General features: G+C 38.8%; 2 protein-coding genes across 4 annotated transcripts in view; one reads left to right on the plus strand and one right to left on the minus strand.

The window, feature by feature from the left end:
• PDZD8 (PDZ domain containing 8) overlaps positions 1–12588 on the plus strand; it is a 141404-nt gene extending 128816 nt beyond the window's left edge. For both annotated transcript variants that reach the window (XM_088670526.1, XM_035137519.3), the window contains 2 exons: positions 5773–5935; positions 8220–12588. In XM_088670526.1, coding sequence (XP_088526652.1) covers positions 5773–5935; positions 8220–10513 — 2457 coding nt within the window. In that variant the 3' untranslated portion in view covers positions 10514–12588. The remainder of the gene's footprint in view (positions 1–5772; positions 5936–8219) is intronic.
• A 1114-nt stretch (positions 12589–13702) lies between these two features.
• The window catches only part of SLC18A2 (solute carrier family 18 member A2), a 28995-nt gene continuing 22916 nt past the window's right edge, over positions 13703–19781 (minus strand). For both annotated transcript variants that reach the window (XM_088670527.1, XM_060274777.2), the window contains 4 exons: positions 18804–18867; positions 17084–17203; positions 15965–16098; positions 13703–15395 (listed from right to left, as the gene is read on the minus strand). In XM_088670527.1, the coding sequence (XP_088526653.1) occupies positions 15285–15395; positions 15965–16098; positions 17084–17203; positions 18804–18867 (429 nt within the window). In that variant the 3' untranslated portion in view covers positions 13703–15284. The remainder of the gene's footprint in view (positions 15396–15964; positions 16099–17083; positions 17204–18803; positions 18868–19781) is intronic.

A 19781-nucleotide genomic window follows, 5' to 3' on the forward strand; every position in this document is an offset into this window, starting at 1 on the left:
CAATTCTTGGAGGAGAGCCTGCTCTTTTAATCTTCCTTTGTAAAAAAAAATATGGCCATTTACTCCTACTTTTGCTTGTTTCCTTCTAGCTCGTTGTCAGTCTATATAAGAGGACCTTCCTTCTTACTGCATGATCACCACATTTTTAGAAGCCTTTGATAGGGGATTCCTTTCTAAAGGGTTTGGAATTCATTTCACCAGGTTATCCTTATCTTCATATTTGGTGATACTCCAGAAAGCTACTGAGGAATGACTTCTCTTTTAAACATGCTAAACTGATGCTTTCTGAATGTTTAATTGTTAATTGGCTTTACATTGGCCATCTTCCATATACCTGGCAAAGGGAGTATATGATCTTTTAGGAGAGAATGTTCAAAATTTAATAAAGCCTTAAGCCCAAATATGAATTATGGGGAGGAAGAGGGGAAAGGCACAAGAGAGAACCTACCGAAAGCATTACCCTGGGTGGAATTCAAAGTAGTGCTAAGGAGAGTTGGTTTTGCCAGCACAAGAATTATTGTGCTGGCACATAGCTGCCAAGTTATCCCTTTTTTTAAGGGATTTTCCCTTATGCTGAATAGGCTTCCTCGCGAGAAAAGGGAAAACTTGGCAGCTATGTGCTGGCATAGCTATCACCTTAGCATGACTTACATCATAGAATGATCTCTCCTGTCCTCCCTTCACATGCTGTTCTGGGGACTCTCCTGACCCCCTATAGCTGATGAGGCACACAGGGGAAGGAGTCAAGGGAAAGCCTTGTTGTACCAGCCGGACTTCTTGTGTTGGCTTCTAAGCTAGCACAGCTATTTAGTTGAATCTGGCCAATTGTGTTACAAGCTAATAATATTGATAGTGACATTTCTAGTCATATTTCTTCCTATCAAAGAGTTTTTGAAGTACACTGATGTGGTCTGGTTCACATATGCTAAGAAATTATTCATTACAGGCATGGCCAAACTTGGCCCTCCAGAGGTTTTGGGACTTCAACTCCCATCATCTGTAACTATCAAGACCAGTGGTCAGGGATGATGGGAATTGTAGTCCCCAAACCTCTGGAGGGCCAAGTTTGGCCATGCCTGGTTTATTATGTGTGAACCCTGTACACTAGTTAGATTTTTTTAATCAAAAAAACATGATCATAAGCTTATTGTTGACTTATGAACCTTAGTTTAAGTATGACATTCTGTTAACCTGCAAACCTGCCACACCTCCTTAGCCATGGTTTGTTCAGCCACCCCATATCAGGCGCTTACCAAACCATGAAGGCACAAGGCAAAAGAGAAACATATCAAACTTTGGAGAAACAAGCCATAGTTTGTTTGATCTTCTGTGGGACAACTTGTGCTTCATTAAACCATTGCTTACTGTTATTCTGCAAATCAGGCCAATGTTGAGTCTGTTCTCTGCCCGTCAAGTGGTGGGTGTTAGGGCAGATGACTGTCCAAAAAAATGTTTCTTTTATTTACATTGCTGTTTCCTTATTTTCATTTCTGTGCTAAAGCATTTAATCATCCTTGAAGAGAAAGTGGCATTTAAACAAATCCATAAATGAAACCTATTTTTGTACAATAAAACTCAAAACAATATTGGTTGATTTAATGACATAGAAACATAATTCCATCTTTACTTTTCCAAGCTATCAAATCATTTAAATGCCATCATACTGTAGAATCTTTTTAAATTATTTTACCACACTCGTGTTTAGAGGATATTAAAGTATATAGGTCAAAGGATATGAGCCACCAGAGTTCAGTGACGAAAACAGAGGTTTACTCTTCATGATTTTCTGCTGACATTTGAAAGCTAACAAATTTCCTCAGTAGGAAATAAAACTGCCTTATTGATGTATTATGGTAATTGACAGAACGGAGTGATCTTAAAACGATAAGGTAACATAGATCCCTTTGTTTGCAAATAGGAACAAAAAGGGCAAAAATGTAGCACTCTTTCTGTCTCTAGGACTTCAGTGCTTGCAGAATTTCCTGAACATTTTACTCTTTGAAAGGCTCACAGAAAAGATGGTTTTTTAAAAAAAGTATTAAAAGCACAGATAGTTTTCAGCTGCATATATAGAGATGAAATGTCAAATTACTGCATGCAGAGGAATAATAGTCATATCAGAATTATTTGCACAATATATCATGTTTCACAAATACATTGTGCTCAAAGCAGTTCACAATACAATTTAAATAAAATGATAATTATAGTATAAAATTACCAATCAAACAATTAGTTTATTTAAAAACCTTATTCCCTCCAATTGTGGTTAAAATTTACCCCACCGATATTTTTCTTTACACCTAAGTAGTCCCTCTTGATATATCATCATCTGCACAGTTCTCACCTACCCAGGGTGCTCCGAGATTTCAGCCTTTAAGTTTTCTTTCTGTCAACAACAACAAACCTGTGAAATCTATTGATTTCTGCCACTGAGGTGCTTTGCCTGTCTCAGCCACTGTTAGTATATTGAAGTATTAGTATATTGGAGTAACAAATGTACCATGCAGTTTAAAAAAAAAATCAACCCAAGGAAGCAGATAAGTGCCCTTCTTCTGATAGAAAACACGTTGCTTTTGTTTTGGAACATTTTACTACCTAGATGCATATTAGAATTTCACTTTGGATAGTAAACCCCCCCCCCCAAATTACCTATGTTATTATCTTAGTTTCTGCTTAAGAATTATAATATTGGGGTAAAAAAATCCTAGATGATTTTTCAAACAAAAACAGTTACAGAGAAGCAGATGAAAGCACTCCTGACACACACCACATGACACTGTTGGGGTCATTCTGCTTCCCTGAGATGCATTGAAATTTAGTTTAGTCAGCTGCTGTTGAAAAGTGAAAAATACAGCACAGTGTAATGTTGAACAATAGACCTTGGGGAAAATAAACACAAAGAGGTAGAAACATTTTATAGCTCAGGAAAAAGAATTGGAAAAGCAGAAAAGACTACTGGTACTTAGAAAACCATAGACAAGGGGTCCGATCCTAAGATGTTCTTTTTATGTTAAGTATATTCTGCTTACAGAAGGGCTAGCTTGCACCTTGTGCTAGAGCTATGCACTGAAAAGCGAAATAGTTTTGAATCTTGCTCCACTCAGCCTGGGACAGTTTTTGGAAATGAAATGGCCTTAGTGACGATGAAGAGGGAGGGGGGCTTTGGTCTGCACCAATGGAATGTCATATTGTCCCGTAATCAAGGGGATCAGAGATTTAATTTGAAATGCTGCATAATAGAGTTCTAGATTGGGCATTCTGAGACCTCCCTTAGATCTATGCCTAAATAATGTTTTATAATTTATGCTATATATCCCCCCCCCCCAATGAAACAAATACAATTAGCTTTCATTGCCATTTCTTAAATAAAGAGGAGAAAATATGTATTGGCAAAACCTGGAAAAAATATGAAAACTTTGGAAGAATAGACATTTTAATCACAGCTATTCTGTCAAGTCAACTGAGATTTCTAAAGGCAATGCTGATGGCGTGGAGAGATTGGGACTCATTTCTGGCCCCCAAACCCTCTTGATTCTCTCCCCCCTTCCCCCCCCCTTCTTGCAATATTTTCAAATTGACTTTAAGAGTCAGTTAATGTGAGATTGTACAACATTTTGCAATAACTGATCCATGCTCAAGTGCTATATTAGAGGAATCTTTTCTATCAGTGGCTATCAGAATTGAAATATGAAAAATCAATTGTTTTCCATTTTTTCAGGACTGAGGGAGCATCACAACTGCATTTAGCAAGAACTAAAAGTCAATGAGTAATAACCATTCAACATGAGTTAACTAGCATCTTTTTCTAAATTGCTTTCTTTGGAAGAGGAACAGAATTGCATGTAAAACCAACGGCTTCCTTTTTACATGGTGCAGACATTGTCCTCCTAAATGCTGGTTACCCTGTTGTAGTTGTTTGTATCCTCTGCTTCCATAATTGTCATTGCTTGGAATACCTGGGCAATTCATGCTAATCGCTAAAGAGATTGTGTCTTGCATGTCACAGAAACTGGTTATTTCTGAGTGTTCTGAAAAACTGCTTTGCAATTTGAAGGTAAACATAAGCTATTACAAGTATGCCCAGAAAAGCCCCCTTTTATATAAATCATATATTCTAACAGTAGAGAATGTTTTCTAAGTTGGGAAAATATGAGCATTTGTACATATGAAGTTGCCAGACATTGGTCCATCTAGCCCTGTATTACTCAAACTATCAGTGGCTCTCCAACTTCTCAGGCAGTTAACTTTTTTAGCTCCACTAATTGTTTTCCTTTACTAGATGGCAGGGATTGACCCCTCTGCATGCAAAGCATATGCCAGGGACGGCCTGTCCCCTTGTGTTGCCCAAGGTGTTACCCCTGCCAAAGCTCTGCTTACTGGGGTCATGCAATGGCAGCTTCCAGCAAGATCTCACAGAAGTCTCCCAAGATCTCTGCAAAAGCCACCATTGCAGCCACACAACCACAGTAAGGAGTTGTAACAAGATGTACCTTTTGCCCAAGGCGTTGGGGAGGAGGGTGGCAGAATGGGTCGGTGCATCTGGCTTTTAACCAGAAGGTTAGTGATTCAAGCCCCCCCCCCAGGACAGCTGTGGGCAGGATTCCTCCATTGCAGGGGGTTGGGCTAGATGATTTCTTGGGGTCCCTTCCAACTCTATGACTTCTATAACTTCTGTTGAGAGTGCCTCATTTTGCAGCTGCTATTGCGATTTTATTGGTATGTGTTTCATATTGTTAATAATCAGTTTTAGATGTCTGTTGGGGGCTGCCAGGTGCCGTCATACCCACAAATGCTTCATTGGCACCCCCAGACACTGAGCTTTTATTTTTATTTTTTTTAAGTAGCCCTAGAAAATACAGGTAGTTATGAAGCAAAATGTGCAGGTACACTTCTAAGTGATTTCTCTTAAATGAGTCAACCTGGATGTTCCCACTGGTCAGTGTCCACCATATATATTCTGTGTCCACCATATATATTCTGCCCCTAGTGTCCACCATATATATTCTGCCCCTAGTTTTGCAGGCTTTTTGTTTGCTTCATACTGTACCTGGAAAAAACTTACTGTTCCTCTGAGAAGGGAGACATGTATTTCCCAGATGCCCATATGAGGTTTTTAAAAAAAGGAAATGGAAAATAGTTTGAGCCCCTACAGCAATAAATGCTCTATGATTTCAAATCACTTCATCTTTAGTAAAATAACATTTTTGAATGCAAAATATGTTTATTTGCAGCATTTCAAATTAACTTCTGCTTGAGACCCCGACCACTACTTGTACTGGAAGAAGCAAATTGTTTGCTCATGGTTTTGAATACAGTATATGGCATCTGTGGAGCTGATCTTAATTTGCTTTTCTTTTTCTGTGAATTGGCTTGATTATAGTCATGGATCACAAAGTGTTCTGCTGAGTTGGAGTATGCTATAGTTCATGTAACATGTTTCTATTCCACTTTATTTGATTAAAAAACATTCATTTTTGCAAACATGGATAGAAAATGACATTCTGTACACTATTCAGGTAATAGGGTGCAACTTAAAACAAAAAACTTAGTTCTTCATTGATCATTCCTGTTTTAAACATACCACATTTTGTAAGACAGATTTGTCAAGAGAAAACATAGCAACCGTATGCATTAAATCTTTATTCACATTAGATACCAGATTAAATGTCATTTCATTTAACAATAAAATGCTATTAATTTTATTATATTAATTATAGAATCTTAAGTTAACAATAAGCATGAAAGTCATTGTTCACATTTCTTTCTTCCCAGGCAGAACTAATAAAAGGAAATTCACCAAGTGTTGGACTCAATCTGCGCCAAATACAAGTTAAGGAAGGTGAAACAGGGCATGTTGTCATTGAAACTATCACACCGAACTCAGCTGCTGCAGCTGCTGATCTTCAGAGAGGGGATAGGCTTATAGCTATTGGAGGTAAGTAGTAAAACAACTTGGATAAAACTGTACATCAGATCCATCTTTAGCTACCGTCTCTGGACCAGCTTCCCTAATACTGTACTAGTCCCTTCTTCCACACATAGCATATTGTTGTTGTTGTTGTTACAGGTAGTAGCCTTGTTGGTCTGAGTCGAAGCAAAATAAAAAAAATTCCTTCAGTAGCACCTTAAAGACCAACTAAGTTTATATTTTGGTATGAGCTTTCGTGTGCACGCACACTTCTTCAGAGTGTTGTTCACTCCTGTCCCGTACTTAAGTGACCTGAGGTTTATTTAGAACCTCTTCTTGCTTTCTTTTCCAGTTGTGACTGTCCTTTTCCTCTTTACCTTTTCTTTGGGCTCATTTCAATCCATACTTTGTCCTGTTGCTTCACCCTCCTAGCTTCTAGACTTTCTTTCTTTCCCTTAATTTTTTTGTTTCGTTTTGACATCATGAAACCTCTTCCCAGTTCCAAGTCTGCCTGTGTATGATGTTCCAATCCCTGTCAACCCTAAGCTGTCAGTTTTACCTACCCTTGCAAAAGGGAACTGTAACACATTTCATAACACTATACACCAAGTTTGTCAATTGGTGTCAGAAGCTTCACCAAAACAGACACAGTAAGATCTTTTTCAGTTCTGTGGTTCTAGGTTACACCTACAGTTTGTTCTAAACCAAAACTTTGTTTTTGTATCTCTTGCTGTCAACAGTTAGGTTGTGCTTGCTCCGAAAGTACTTGCTGTAATGCATTACTGTAGATTTAAAGCTTCCTTACCACCTGACTTCCATAATTGCACTGAAAACATCTGAAAATCAATATAAACACATTTAAATTGTTCCTACTCAAAGACAGACATGTTTTCTCCACTCGTTAGACATTTCTTTGTTTACTTGCAATTGTTTTTCTTTTTCATGAATACATTTTTTTAAAAAAAGGTTATTTACACTTCAATCCTATGATGCCTGAGATGGGATCCTAGAGGATATTTAGGATACTGTATTTTGAGAATCTCTTTCCAGGGTAGAGAAAAAGAGAGAGCGGTCCACCCTTGGTGAGTGAGATTGATCTTGTGAGCTGTCTCCTAACCATTATGAAACTACAGCACCCTTGCCTTGCAGATGTCAGTAGTATAGGAGCCAGCTCCTAGAGGGGCTGAGGAGGCTTTGCCCCCCCCCCCCAGTTGATGGGCATTGCCATTCAAATGGTGTGCGTGTGTACTGTACCAGCTCACAACTGAAGTATGGAACCAACTATGCCAGTCCTGGACATGATAGTTCTTGCCTGCCCCCCCCTTCAAAAACAGTAGGGGAGGGATCATAAAAAAGGTGGATGAACCAGAAGGGAGGACAGGGGGGACGGACCGCTGCTCCCTTCCTTCCTTCCTTCTGCCCTGGACAGGGGGGACGGACCGCTGCTCCCTTCCTTCCTTCCTTCTGCCCTGCCACTTCACTGCTGATAGAACTTTGGAATCTGAGGGTCCACTAATTTCAGTCCCCACCCCTCCTTGATGGATCCGTGGAATTGCTGTGTTGGAAAGATAAATTTACCTACCCAGTGCCTGCAGATCAAAACCAAAAGGCAATGACACTGTTCCTGGTATGTAGTGTTCCAGTGTGATGCAGCTGCTAGAGTTTGTGTGGGAAATGCAGACTCAAATTTGCATTTGGCAAAGGGTAACCTTGAACCTAGACTTCACTCATGTTGGGGGGGGGCAGCTTTTACTGAGCCCTCCTTATCACTGCAGCCCATTTCACATGTATGCTGTCAAATCTGATTGTCTGTCCTGTTTATAGAATCATAGAGTTGGAAGAGACCACAAGGACCATCCAGTCCAACCCCCTGCCAAGCAGGAAACACCATCAAAGCATTCTTGGCATATGCCTGTCAAGCCTCTGCTTAAAGACCTCCAAAGGAGGAGAATCCACCACACTCCTTGGTAGCAATTCCACTGCTGTACAGCTCTTACTGTCAGGAAGTTCTTCCTAATGTTTAGGTGGAATCTTCTTTCTTGTAGTTTGAATCCACTGCTCCGTGTCCGCTTCTTTGGAGCAGCAGAAAACAACCTTTCTCCCTTATTCTCATGGAAACAAGATATTCCGGTCAAAGTGCTGCCAAGATCTCCATGTGTAGGGCCTTTTCTGTGCACACAGTTCCCAGTCAGCAGAATCTGGTGTTCAGTATGACCATTGTCCTCACTGAAACAGGGCATGAATGTTTTATAAAGTCAGCTATATATATATATATATATTTGATTCTTGGATTTTTTTCTTTTTTTGACAGGAGTGAAAATTACATCAACAATACAAGTGCTAAAGCTCATCAGACAGGCTGGTGACAGAGTCATCGTACATTATGAGAGGCCTGTTGGCTATAACCAACAGAATTCAGTACCGCAAGATAGTCTTGCACCATTTGTAAACTCAGTGTTTCCAGATGAGGAGACATCAGCAGATCTAGAAAACAAAGAACTGGATTTACAATTTGAGGATTTGGCAAATGAATTAAAGTCATATGAACCCGGAGATGATTCTTCAACCAGTCCCAAGCATACCACAGTGTCATCTACAGCGAAACCACTGGGAACTATATCACCGCTACTAAGCCGCAAGGGACATTTGGGAAGTCCTCAGGCAACTGGAAAGGCACTTTTCAGAGAGGCAGCCAAACAAGTGGTATTAAAAAATGCTGAAAATTTAGATGCAACCCACCAAACAAACAAACAGACAAGTAAACCTCCTGTCCCTCCCAGGCCACAGTTTAAAATCACACCACTTCCTAATGAAGTTCAAAATACACTAGAAACTGGTGACTTATCTGCTGAGAAACCAGAGAAGCAGCCACTTCCTGCAAGTAATGGAGATAAAAATTCAGAAAAGCTAACAAAAAATACTGACATAGAAGAAGAACCTACAGGATCCAAATTAGTTGTAAATAAACCTGAAGCAGTTAAGGAGCCTTTCGATTCCACACTGAATGTTAAAGCAGTTACAAACAAACCAGCTACAAACAAACTAGAATTAATAAAGGAAGGTTCAGAATCATTACAGAGTCCCAAAGCAGTTACACACAAAGCAGTTACAAACAAATTAGAAACAGTAAGGGAACCTTCAGAATCTTCAGAAAGTTCTAGGTCAACTACAGAAAACCATAATTCATGGGAAACACCAGAAATTCCTTATCGCAAACGATTAGGTAAATGGACAAGGACAAAGACCTCTTCCTATATATTTGATGTAGAAAAAGAGCACAAGTACCTAAATGTTGCCGTTTGGTGTAGGGATCCTTTCAAATTAGGTGGGCTTCTCTGTTTAGGATATGAAAGCATAAAACTTGAAGAAATAGCTTTAGATTGTATAGCTACATCCTCCATGGAATTTATTAGACAATTTAGATTAAATCCTCCTGCACCTAAAGCTTCAGTAACTAGAACTGCATTGCGTAATTTGATTTCTCACAAAGGTTTCAATGAAAATTTTTGTTACGGTGATATTACTATACATTTTAAATATTTAAAGGAGGGTGAACCAGAAGACTCCAGTTTTCTCCTGGAAAAAGAAAAAGAAAATATTTCAGAAGATGAGTCTGCTCCCATTCTTCCCAAAGACGATCCTTATTTGGGACAGATTATCTACACTGAAAACAAGCATAATTTTCAGGACACCCAGTTTCAGAATCCAACTTGGTGTGATTACTGTAAAAAAAAAGTTTGGACTAAAGCAGCATCACAGTGTGTGGTTTGTGCATATGTTTGTCACAAAAAATGTCAAGAAAAATGTCTAACAGAAAGCCCATTTTGTTTAGGAGCCACAAGACGGCTTGAACGAGACCTTCGCACTTTTAAATTTGATAGCCCTGATTATCTAAGCGTACCACCATCTCGTGCTGATACAGAACTGAAAACTGCAAACAGAACAACAGGTTTAACAAGACATATCATCAACACTAGCTCCCGGTTGTTAAATCTTCGTCAAGTTCCTAAGGTTCGTGTTAGTAGTGAGCCAGGGGCTGATGTAGTAGAACCTTCGCCAAAGCCCACGCCACATGGTTCCGATAATGAAGGTAGCGACACAGAAACTGGTGGTCCAAGTAGCCCTTCCAAGCAAGCAGGTTCAGGGGTAAAGTTAGCAAGAAAGGAAGGCGGATTAGATGATAGTGTCTACATTGCTGTTAAAGAAATTGGTCGAGACCTTTATAGAAGTTTGCCTACAGAAGAAAGGATCCTGAAATTAGAGGTTATGTTGGAAAAACTACAGTATGAAATAGACCAGGAACTGGAGAATAACAATTCTTTAATAAGAGAAAAGAAAGAAACAACAGATACAAGAAAAAAAATGCTATTGTCTACTGCATTGGCTAAATCGGGTGAACGATTGCAAGCCCTAACACTCCTTATGATTCACTACAGAGCAGGCATTGAAGATATAGAAGCTTTGGACCTGGAATCCAGAAAAGAGGATAAATATGAAGATGAAGAAATGGATAATGAAGTTGATAGTGCTCTAGTAATGGAGCCAGTACTCGAACAACTACTAAAAGAAGGAGAGCTTGAAAGATCTGATGACTTAGTAGATTGATGTTGCACATTTGGCCTTGAGAATGATAAACTGGGAAAATACTTTGCACTTAATCAAAACCACACCAGATACATTAAAATGTAATTAAACACTGGTAAAATGTATACAAGCTGCTTTTTCCAGTTTTGTTTTGTTTTTAAATCTCTGTAAGGGTATGGTTATAGTTTTCTTTACAAGTACAGTCCCCCTTGTTTTTTGTTGACATAGCTGGTCCAATTTGTGTTTAAAGAACATTTTGGAAGTTTATACTGGAAGATTAATTTATTTGAACTTTTTTCTAGTTTCATGCTAATAAAGTTGTTTTATTTTTTGTTCCTTTTGATTTTTAACTGCATGCTGAAATTTACAGCCAAGGGGACCAGGTTCTGAAGATTTGATTGTGTCTAATTATTTGGCTCTTTGATTTATTTCAGAGCAGGGGTGTTTTGTTTTTTGCCAATCACGCATCATAGCCAACACAGGCTTTATTTTCAGTTATTTAGTAAAGGTGTTACTACATATCATGATGCTTACTTTCCATAATTTTTTTCAGTCACAGATTTTTGAAGATTAAATTGACACTTGAATACCTTTTTACTTTCTGGGTTTAGCAGAATTGTAAGCTGGGAGAGAATTCTAAAGCATGTCTAGTTCAAAGCTCAAATAATTATCAGTAGGTGCTCATCTCCCCCTCTCTCCTCCCTTAAAGACCACAAACATTCAATTTTGCCTGATCATAAGCTGTACCAATATTGTACAGCAATTTCTTGGAAATGTACCAGCAAAGATATGTTAATGTAAAAATAGGCGGAAGCCTTATAGAACATATCACTGTAATATTATAATGCATAAAGACCTATTTATTAAATTGAGTTGTAGCTTTTTCTGTTTACCTAAGCATTGATTTTTCCACAAAATGTATGACTTTTGTGTGTTAATTAATGTTTAAAGGGTAAATAAAATGCTAAAATAATTTACTTCCGCTGGTTGTAATGCCATCGTGAACAGAAAAATGATAGTTAGATACCCAGCTTTTTAATATAGCATGTGAGTTTCTTTACTGGCTCCTGGGCCCAACAGAAATTGGGGACCTTTTTTAAATTTATTTTTTTAAAGCCCCAGCTGGTCTGATACGAAATATATTTTGGGGGGTTTGACATTTATGTGGCATAAGGCTTTGTTTTCCATACGCATATCATTATTTTAGGCCCTGTGCTATATATACAAACACCTGTAGAAATTGGCAAAGCTAGCACACCTAAATCCTCTTATTTTGACAGACAAGCAATCAGACATCCTACTATGTTGAATCTGCTTTTCAGTTTGTATGGAAGTGATAACAACCTCTTTGCATCTTTTTGGCCTTAAAAATAACCTTTTGCTTTTAAAAAAACATAACTGAGCCAAATATTAAATTAGAATATAATCCATACTAGTAATAAAAAAGGGTACAGTTCTGCTCTTAAAAAAATCTGCTTCATAACTTATACTAGATACTTCCAAAAAATAAACCCCTCCAAGAGTTCAACATTGTGTTTAATGAATTTTATCTCTGAATTTATTTTCTGGGTTGCTTACCAACAGAGGTGGTCTGGAATAATTCTCCATTAGTTTTTAGCTTGAGTCCAGGTACTGCCTTGAAACACCTGCTCATTTGAAAAACAGCTGCAAAAATAATATAGGCATTAGGTTTTTTCAAAATAATACCTTATAGTTTATCAGTTAATGAAACGGGCATGAAAAGTTTGGTATCAATACTCTACTATGATGATTGTATAATAAATTAAATGTAGTGCAATATTCTAAATGTTGCGTGAGAATGGTGGCAAAATAATTGTATGGTAGCAAGGGAAAACAATTATAACAAACACTGATCTTGAGAGGCAAGCTGTATTAATACATTCCTATTATATTCTTTGCTTCTGTGCTTTACTGTACATAGCTAAAAATAAAAAATGCCACTGAAAGCAAGAATATCTTGATGTAGTGGTATGTAACTACTTGACACTTGCACATATTTATAGAACGTCTGCCCGAGATGATTGTCAGACATGATTTTATCATGAAAACAAGCTTTAATAAATTTTTTAAAATAAGTTCTGAGTTTCTCTGTTGCAAGCTGTTATATTTATAGGATATTTTCAGTACTTATCTGCAGATATTATCTTATCCATGTTGTAGAGGATTGACATCCAAAGTTTTTATCTTCAAGTGAATCCTTTCGGTGATGCCCTGGGAAACAACTCAATGATAGAGAACACGCTTTGTCTGCAGATGGCCCCATCTTTACTCCCTGACGTCTCCAGATAGAGTTGGAAAGGCACCTGCCTAAAGCCCTTGAGAGTCACTTCTACTCACTGTAGACAATACTGAGCTTGATGGGTCAGTGGTATAGACTGCTTTCACTCTTCCTTTCCATTGACTTGTTAGCTAAGGAACATCTTTCACATCCGCACAGAGGATTCAATGATACATTCTAGGGAGCATGCTAAATTTCTCCTGCATTTGGGGGGGGGGGGGTCAACAAGTGCAGGGGATTGAAAGTATTGTAAGCTGCCTATCAGGATCAATTCCCCTGCAAAGCTGCATAGATAAAAATCTACTACATCAAAATAGTATAAATTCCTTAAATGCACTTTGGCATTGCAAACCTAAACTTCACAGAATTTTGATTGGGGGGGGGGGGAGATTCAGTGTCACATATCCTGAAAGTGGCAATGCAACCTTGGAAAGTTGCTTTAAGGCACTTATTTCATCTTGTGTGGGTTTAACCTGAGTCCACAGGGGGAACAGAGACGTTCCGTTTTTGCAAGTGAAAATCTGTTTAAAGTACAAACATTTATCTGGAAGCTAAGTCTAGCAGTCTGAATTTGTATATGACCAAATCTTGTACTCTTAAGTAACTTTGCAGCAGAAGTTGCAACTACAGCTATAGAAGCACCCTTTGCAAAATACACAGAACAGAGTACTCTCGTTATCAGTCACTATACCATCCTGTGCACTAGGAATGGTGCTGTTCAGATGACTTAAGGATATGGAAACAGCATGCAGGAACAAGTGTGATTTGAAACAGCTTCCCCTAAGCTCTCGTATGATCATATCAAGAGCTGTTACAGCAAGAGTGCAATAGCATGATGAAATAAGCCTATTCCTAGAAGACAATGTTGGAGTCTTTGTACTAATCTGTACATCACTTGTAGCAAAACAACATCAAATTGTCCACCATTTATTTTGGGGTTGTTCCAAGAAATGATAACATTCCAAGTTCTTACTTTTCTGCATAATTAACAATAATTAATCTACAGCATCTCTAATTTTGACCAATATATACACTTACAAAAATATGTAAACAAAGTGTCTTCTTTAAGACACAAACCATCTGTTGATAAATGAAAGAAGGCACAGAGATCATGTTTTACAAACAGCATGACAAGTACATGACACTAAATATTTGATATTGATACATGGGTCTATCATTTGTTGGAATTCTATTTTCACAACTAAGGGCACCACACATCCTTTCATGAGCTCAGGTCCAAATGAAGGACAACACTGTTGTAGCGTTCAATGGACTGCTGAGTTGCCTACCAATTAGAAGAGGCAGGGGTTTTACATTCCTCCCATATAGCAATCTACACAGTACTCTTCTCTCCAAATCCCCTTGCTGCAAGTTACTCTACCCAGAGCAGGAATACTTTCCAAGGCTGTGGTTCTGTAGTCTCATGCCCAAGGGCCAGCCAAGAGTGAAAATTTGACTACCTAATTGATAGCTCTTAGATTTATATTATATGGGCAGACACACAGGTCCCCCAGGAGACATTTGTGTCTTGCAACTCTCTTAATTAAAAATCAAAATAAAGCTTTAAGAGAGTGAAAGAAAGAACAATTTTATTAGAATTGTTGAGAAGTTTCAAATTGACTCTAGGTGACACAGTTCAGACATTGACCAGTTTTGCTTCTAGTGTCATATATTTGTCTAAACTGTCTTCTCGTGTTATATGGGAGGGATTGTCAAATCTGCTAGTATTCTGCATCTGTAAGTATCTGACACAATTTGGATTTAATTTATGGTGTGCACCTAGTAACACATCTGAAATTTAAATCGTATAATGCACTGTGAATCAATATTTTGATACAGATAGTTTTTCTCCCCACCTAAGTTGCACAAATGTGTTGGCAAGCATAATATACAGCCATTTTTGGTGTAGTGCCTACTATCTGTAAATAGTAGTTAGAGATGAACCAATAAGGAGTTTAATTAAATGTATCCTTCACAATTGTCATATTTTTTCCAATGTTTTTCGCTCCAGGAATAATGAGGAAATGCAGATAATTTGGGGGATTATGTATTCAATTTCATTGTTTCAAGGAAAGCTATTTAACAAATGCAACATTTTCATTTCTTTATATAGTGTACAATCAGATAATTTATCATTGTTAGTTTCAGGCACTCTTTGCTGCTGATCAGTCAAATAGAGAAAAGGTGGAATAAGCAAAGTGTTAATGAATTGACATTTTAAAGGCAAAGATCTGGATTTAGATTTACACTAATTTAATCAAAATATAGTGCATTTTCTTGACACTGTAGCAAACTCCTATAAAAGCTTCCCTTCTCCTTTTATAAGGCAGTGGGTAATCTGCTTCATAATCAAGGGCAATAAATAAATCTACCTTTGGCTTTTTCTTCTTTACTATTTTACCATTAAAAGTACAGTACAAATAAAACGTCTTGATGAGATGTTCCACAGGAAACACTTGTATACATTAATCTACTTGATATGGCTTTCAGAAACTACTCATCACTTTCTGATTCTTCTTCATTATCGCCTATTGGATGTGACTGGATGTTGTTCTGCGTATACATTTTGGTTTTATAGTGACAGTTATGGTCCATAAGTATTGCCTGCAAAAGAACAGAGCTGTGCATTAGTATATCTGTTAAGCATTTTCTTGCTTTCAGCAACAACAGATGGCTTAGAATTGGGACCAAGTATCTCCTAGCATTGCAGCAATCCTGAGGGCTCTCACACTGAAATCAGATGCCTGAAGGTTCTCAAGACATCCCACTGTTCCTGAAGTTGCCTCAGGTTTTTGACACAATTTGTTAGTCAGCATGAGGGTTCAGAGAAGGTGTTAGTCTCAAATACCCTTCCATGTGAACTCTTCATAGTTACTTGAATTCCAGCGGCAATGTGGTGAAGTCTTACACATCAAAGAAAACCAGATGTCTAACTTGTACTGTTAATTCAAACTTCACCCAAAATATAGTAACTTTGTTCCTGCTGGTTCCCAAATATAAGCCAGCCTTGCACTTTTTTTGTCTTGGGCAAACCATGTTACCCCACTCAATACAAAATACTGATTTCAGCTAGTGAAATAGAACATTACAAAATAGTTCGTTTTTCTATTTGCTTATGTACTAAAATATATCAGAATTCAAATACAGCAAAGCGAGAAAAAGTTTGTGCTTACTATTTTTTCTTCCTTGGCAGGAGGACTGCGCAAAAACAAACACAGAGGAGCGAAGAGGATGTCAATGATTCCTATAATGGTCATGAGCCATGGGAATCCAATTGCCTTTGCAATGGCACCACCAGCAGATGGACCTTTGGGAAACATTTTTTTTAAAAAAATCTTAGGGTACATACATAAGAAAAACAAGAACTAGCCTAAAAGAATCTGTGAGCAATAAAAAAGACCTAAAATACTGTGTGAGCAGAATTAACAAATATATGCTTGAAAACCTGTGTGTTGGGAAATTATTGATTTTTTAAATGCCTTTTAAAGCCCGTGAAGATAGTACAAATCCAACATGGATTTTAAAACTACCCACTAGTTCAGTGCTTTTGTTTCATTACCAAGCAAGAGGCTTGACAACAGTTCCCATAATTACAGAAATGGAAGGGAAAGAAAGCCATTCTGCCTTCCCTCTATACACACACACACACACACACACACACACACACCAGTAGCCACGAATTAATACCAGTTCATGAGTCCTCTCTTTTTCTGTAATCTGTGGAAGCAGAATGTATGGGTCTGCAAGGGCCTGGGCCAGCTAAGATCTTACGGCCACATCTCTCTTGGAGAGTAAAAAGAAAGTGTGAAGGTGGGAGAGAAAATGAAAGAATGTAGATGAATGGAATGTCAAGGGTTTTGACTTCAGCCTAGCTAGTTTCTTGCTGTTCCTTACTGACCAGGTTGCGACAACTTTGTCATCCCTGTAAGAAGCTGTTAGCTCTGTATGTAAGCAGAATACTCTTATTGATCAATTCAGAAGAGAGTCTAGCTGATGGGGTTTTCAATGCAATTGCCTTGTCTTAACAGAGACTTGGGTAGATATTTACCCCAATAGTGTGGAGACTGAACAGCATGACTACAGCCTCTGTGTGATACAGCTAATAGTGCCAATGGGAAAGGGATATTTCTTACCTTCTACTACAGCCTTATGACCTGCTTATTCTATGCAGCAAACCCCACTATTGCTGCAGCCTACCAGGCAGCTGGCATTTGCCAGCATTTGCTCCAAGGCCTTTGTAATATCCTTTTGGTATTGTTAGATGCATTTCAAGAGGCAAATTCAGCTCTTACCTAAAGCAAATCCCATACAAAATGCAACATCTGCAATTGCATAGACACTTCCATAAACTGAAACATGGCGCAGATCAACAAGGTAACCCATAATAGGCATCATCGAAGAATCCACCATCCCTGGTTATGATAGGGAGAAAACAAATGCTATTTTGAGAAAGACCTTTCCTTTTTCCACAGTTTAGAAAACTTATTTTAAAGCATAAATATATGAAAAAACAGATAATAGTGAGATAATTGCTCATTTTTATGGCAAATATATTGTGTTCAATTTTCCTTACACCATCTTTGAATGTATGAGGTTTTTTTCATTTTAAGATGGTGCCGTTGTCCTAAACACAAGATCTTCCAGCAAATGCTAAACCACCCTCTTCACAAAACCTAATACAATTATAATCTTGAACAGCCCTCTGGCCCTTTTCTCCAGAATTGGAAAAAATGTTATTCAGTCAGAGAACTTTTAAGACCTTCAGAAGAAGCTAAATTTCTGAATATCCAATTATTTCATCACCTGTCAACTCCTGTACTGTATAATAAAGACACTTACATGACTTTACTGCTCTCAGCACAGTCTAAACACACTTGCATGAGATTGCTAATATACCTGGTTGAATTACTTAAACAAACCTGAATCTGTTCACCTTTTGCATTTCAAGCAATACATAAATTGCTCATTAAAAGGAAAGGAAAGGAACAGTAGGGAATTTACATTATAAAAAATCTGAAAATTTATGTCATAACCCACCCACCCCCAGAAGCTAAAGCCCAAGCCAGAATTATTCACCTGTAGCTGTGGGCCACACCCACTGCTAAGTGTAAGTGGCAGATAAAGTCAGCTTTGGCAGTGCCGATCACCCATTAGCAGTGGAAGCTGGGAAGGGTTCTGGATTCAGAGCCACCCCCACCACCACCCCAAAAAAGCAACCATCTCTTAGGAAATGCACACAAGCAGGCCCAATTCAGAAAGGATCGACACATCTACAGTCTAGAAAGCTTCCCTTGATTTTTTTAAGCACATACATCCATATGGAGTTTGGTAAGCAAAGCCACACATGAAAGTCTGCTTATGGGCCTTACTGTTTGGGGTGACATGCTGCAACATAATCATTAAAATCTAGAACACAGCAGAGCATGGGAGGCAATCCCCATAAGTTAACAGAGTACTTTCCCCTTCCTTCCCTTTTCCCATCAGTCACCAGCCTGGTGCATAGGCACCAGCCTTTACTTGAAATGCGATAACATGAATGCACACCTGGCAGGACTACTCCTCCCCAGTTATGCACACAGGTGGACATTCACCCCATCCAGAGAAATCTAATCTGAGTCCTATCTATTAACAAATATATTAAAGTGCAGATTATTTTTAACCCTATTAGCATGGATGGAGCCAGGATTTTTGTGGGGGAGGGCAGGTCTTTGTTGGGGGGCGGAACCGAAGTGATTGTTTAGTTATTTCTATTGTTTTACTTGATCTAGGGGGGCAGCTGCCCCCCTGCCCCCATTGGCTATGCCCATGCCTATTAGGATAACATTCAAATGTGATCCTGTACTGGTATATAACTTTGAAGTCATACTTTCAACCACTAAATCAATTTCCCAACTACAGATTCACTTACTTAGTATTTGTATATGCCGCTCAATAACATACATTGTCTGAGTGACTCACAAAAAAAATAGAATACATCAAAAAACAGAAACAAGTATTTTGTGTTTTCCTTACCAATGGCAAAACCAACCCCAAAATTTGGTGCTATGAGTCCATATATATTTCTAGCAAGTGGCACCTGAAAAAAGAAAAGCAAACATTCAAAATCAAACATCAAACTGCTTACTAGATTGTATCATATGACCTTTATTTAAGCCGCCCAGAGTGGCTGGGGAAACCCAGCCAGATGGGAGGGGTATAAATAATAAAATATTATTATTATTATTATTATTATTATTATTATTATTATTATTATTATTATTATTATTATGCTCTGTAGTCAGTAGGTTCTGATATACAGCAATCACAGGGCAGGGTGCAAGGAGAAGGGTACAATGGCCAGGGTATGGAAGTGAATTAACTATGCCAGCTCCAGCTTTGGATTAGTTTAGTTGAGCCTTTTAAAAGTGGGATTTTGGGGAAACGAGGGAATTGGATCCTGAAGATTAACAGCCTCACCTAGCATTCCCCAAATGTATCCTGTTCCTGGCCCCACCCATGGCAGCTTTTTCCTGCCACACCAGGGAGGCCTCCGACACCATGCCACACCATTCATTCATTCCACCAACCCACAGAGGTCCACAGTTTATTAGGGCCCTTCAGCTGCCTTCCCAAGAAACATACGATTGCTCCCTACTAGCATCAAACATGAAACATCTAATAGCCCATAACAGTTTAGGTTCAAGTTAAAAGAAGCTAATCAGCCATAGTGACGCTGCTGTAAATGAAGAGACTGTGTGCAACAACAACCAGGGCCGGCCCGTAGGCAGGGCCGGGTGGCGCAATGCACCATGGCGCCGGGCTGCCAGAGGCACCGAGCCGCTGCGCCCGCGGCAGTCGTCTGGCACCCGCAGCAGCAGGCAGTTGCGCCCGACTCCCGAGCCTGAGGCGCCCGCCACCACAGTCAGCCGCGCTGTGTGGGAGGGGGCAGGGGCTGACGCTCCCGTGGACAGTCTTCTCCAGGCCCGGCTCTAGGTGTAGTCCCAGTGGCGT

Source organism: Zootoca vivipara, chromosome 5 (assembly GCF_965207765.1).
Source record: "Zootoca vivipara chromosome 5, rZooViv2.hap1.1, whole genome shotgun sequence".
Lineage (NCBI taxonomy): Eukaryota > Metazoa > Chordata > Lepidosauria > Squamata > Lacertidae > Zootoca > Zootoca vivipara.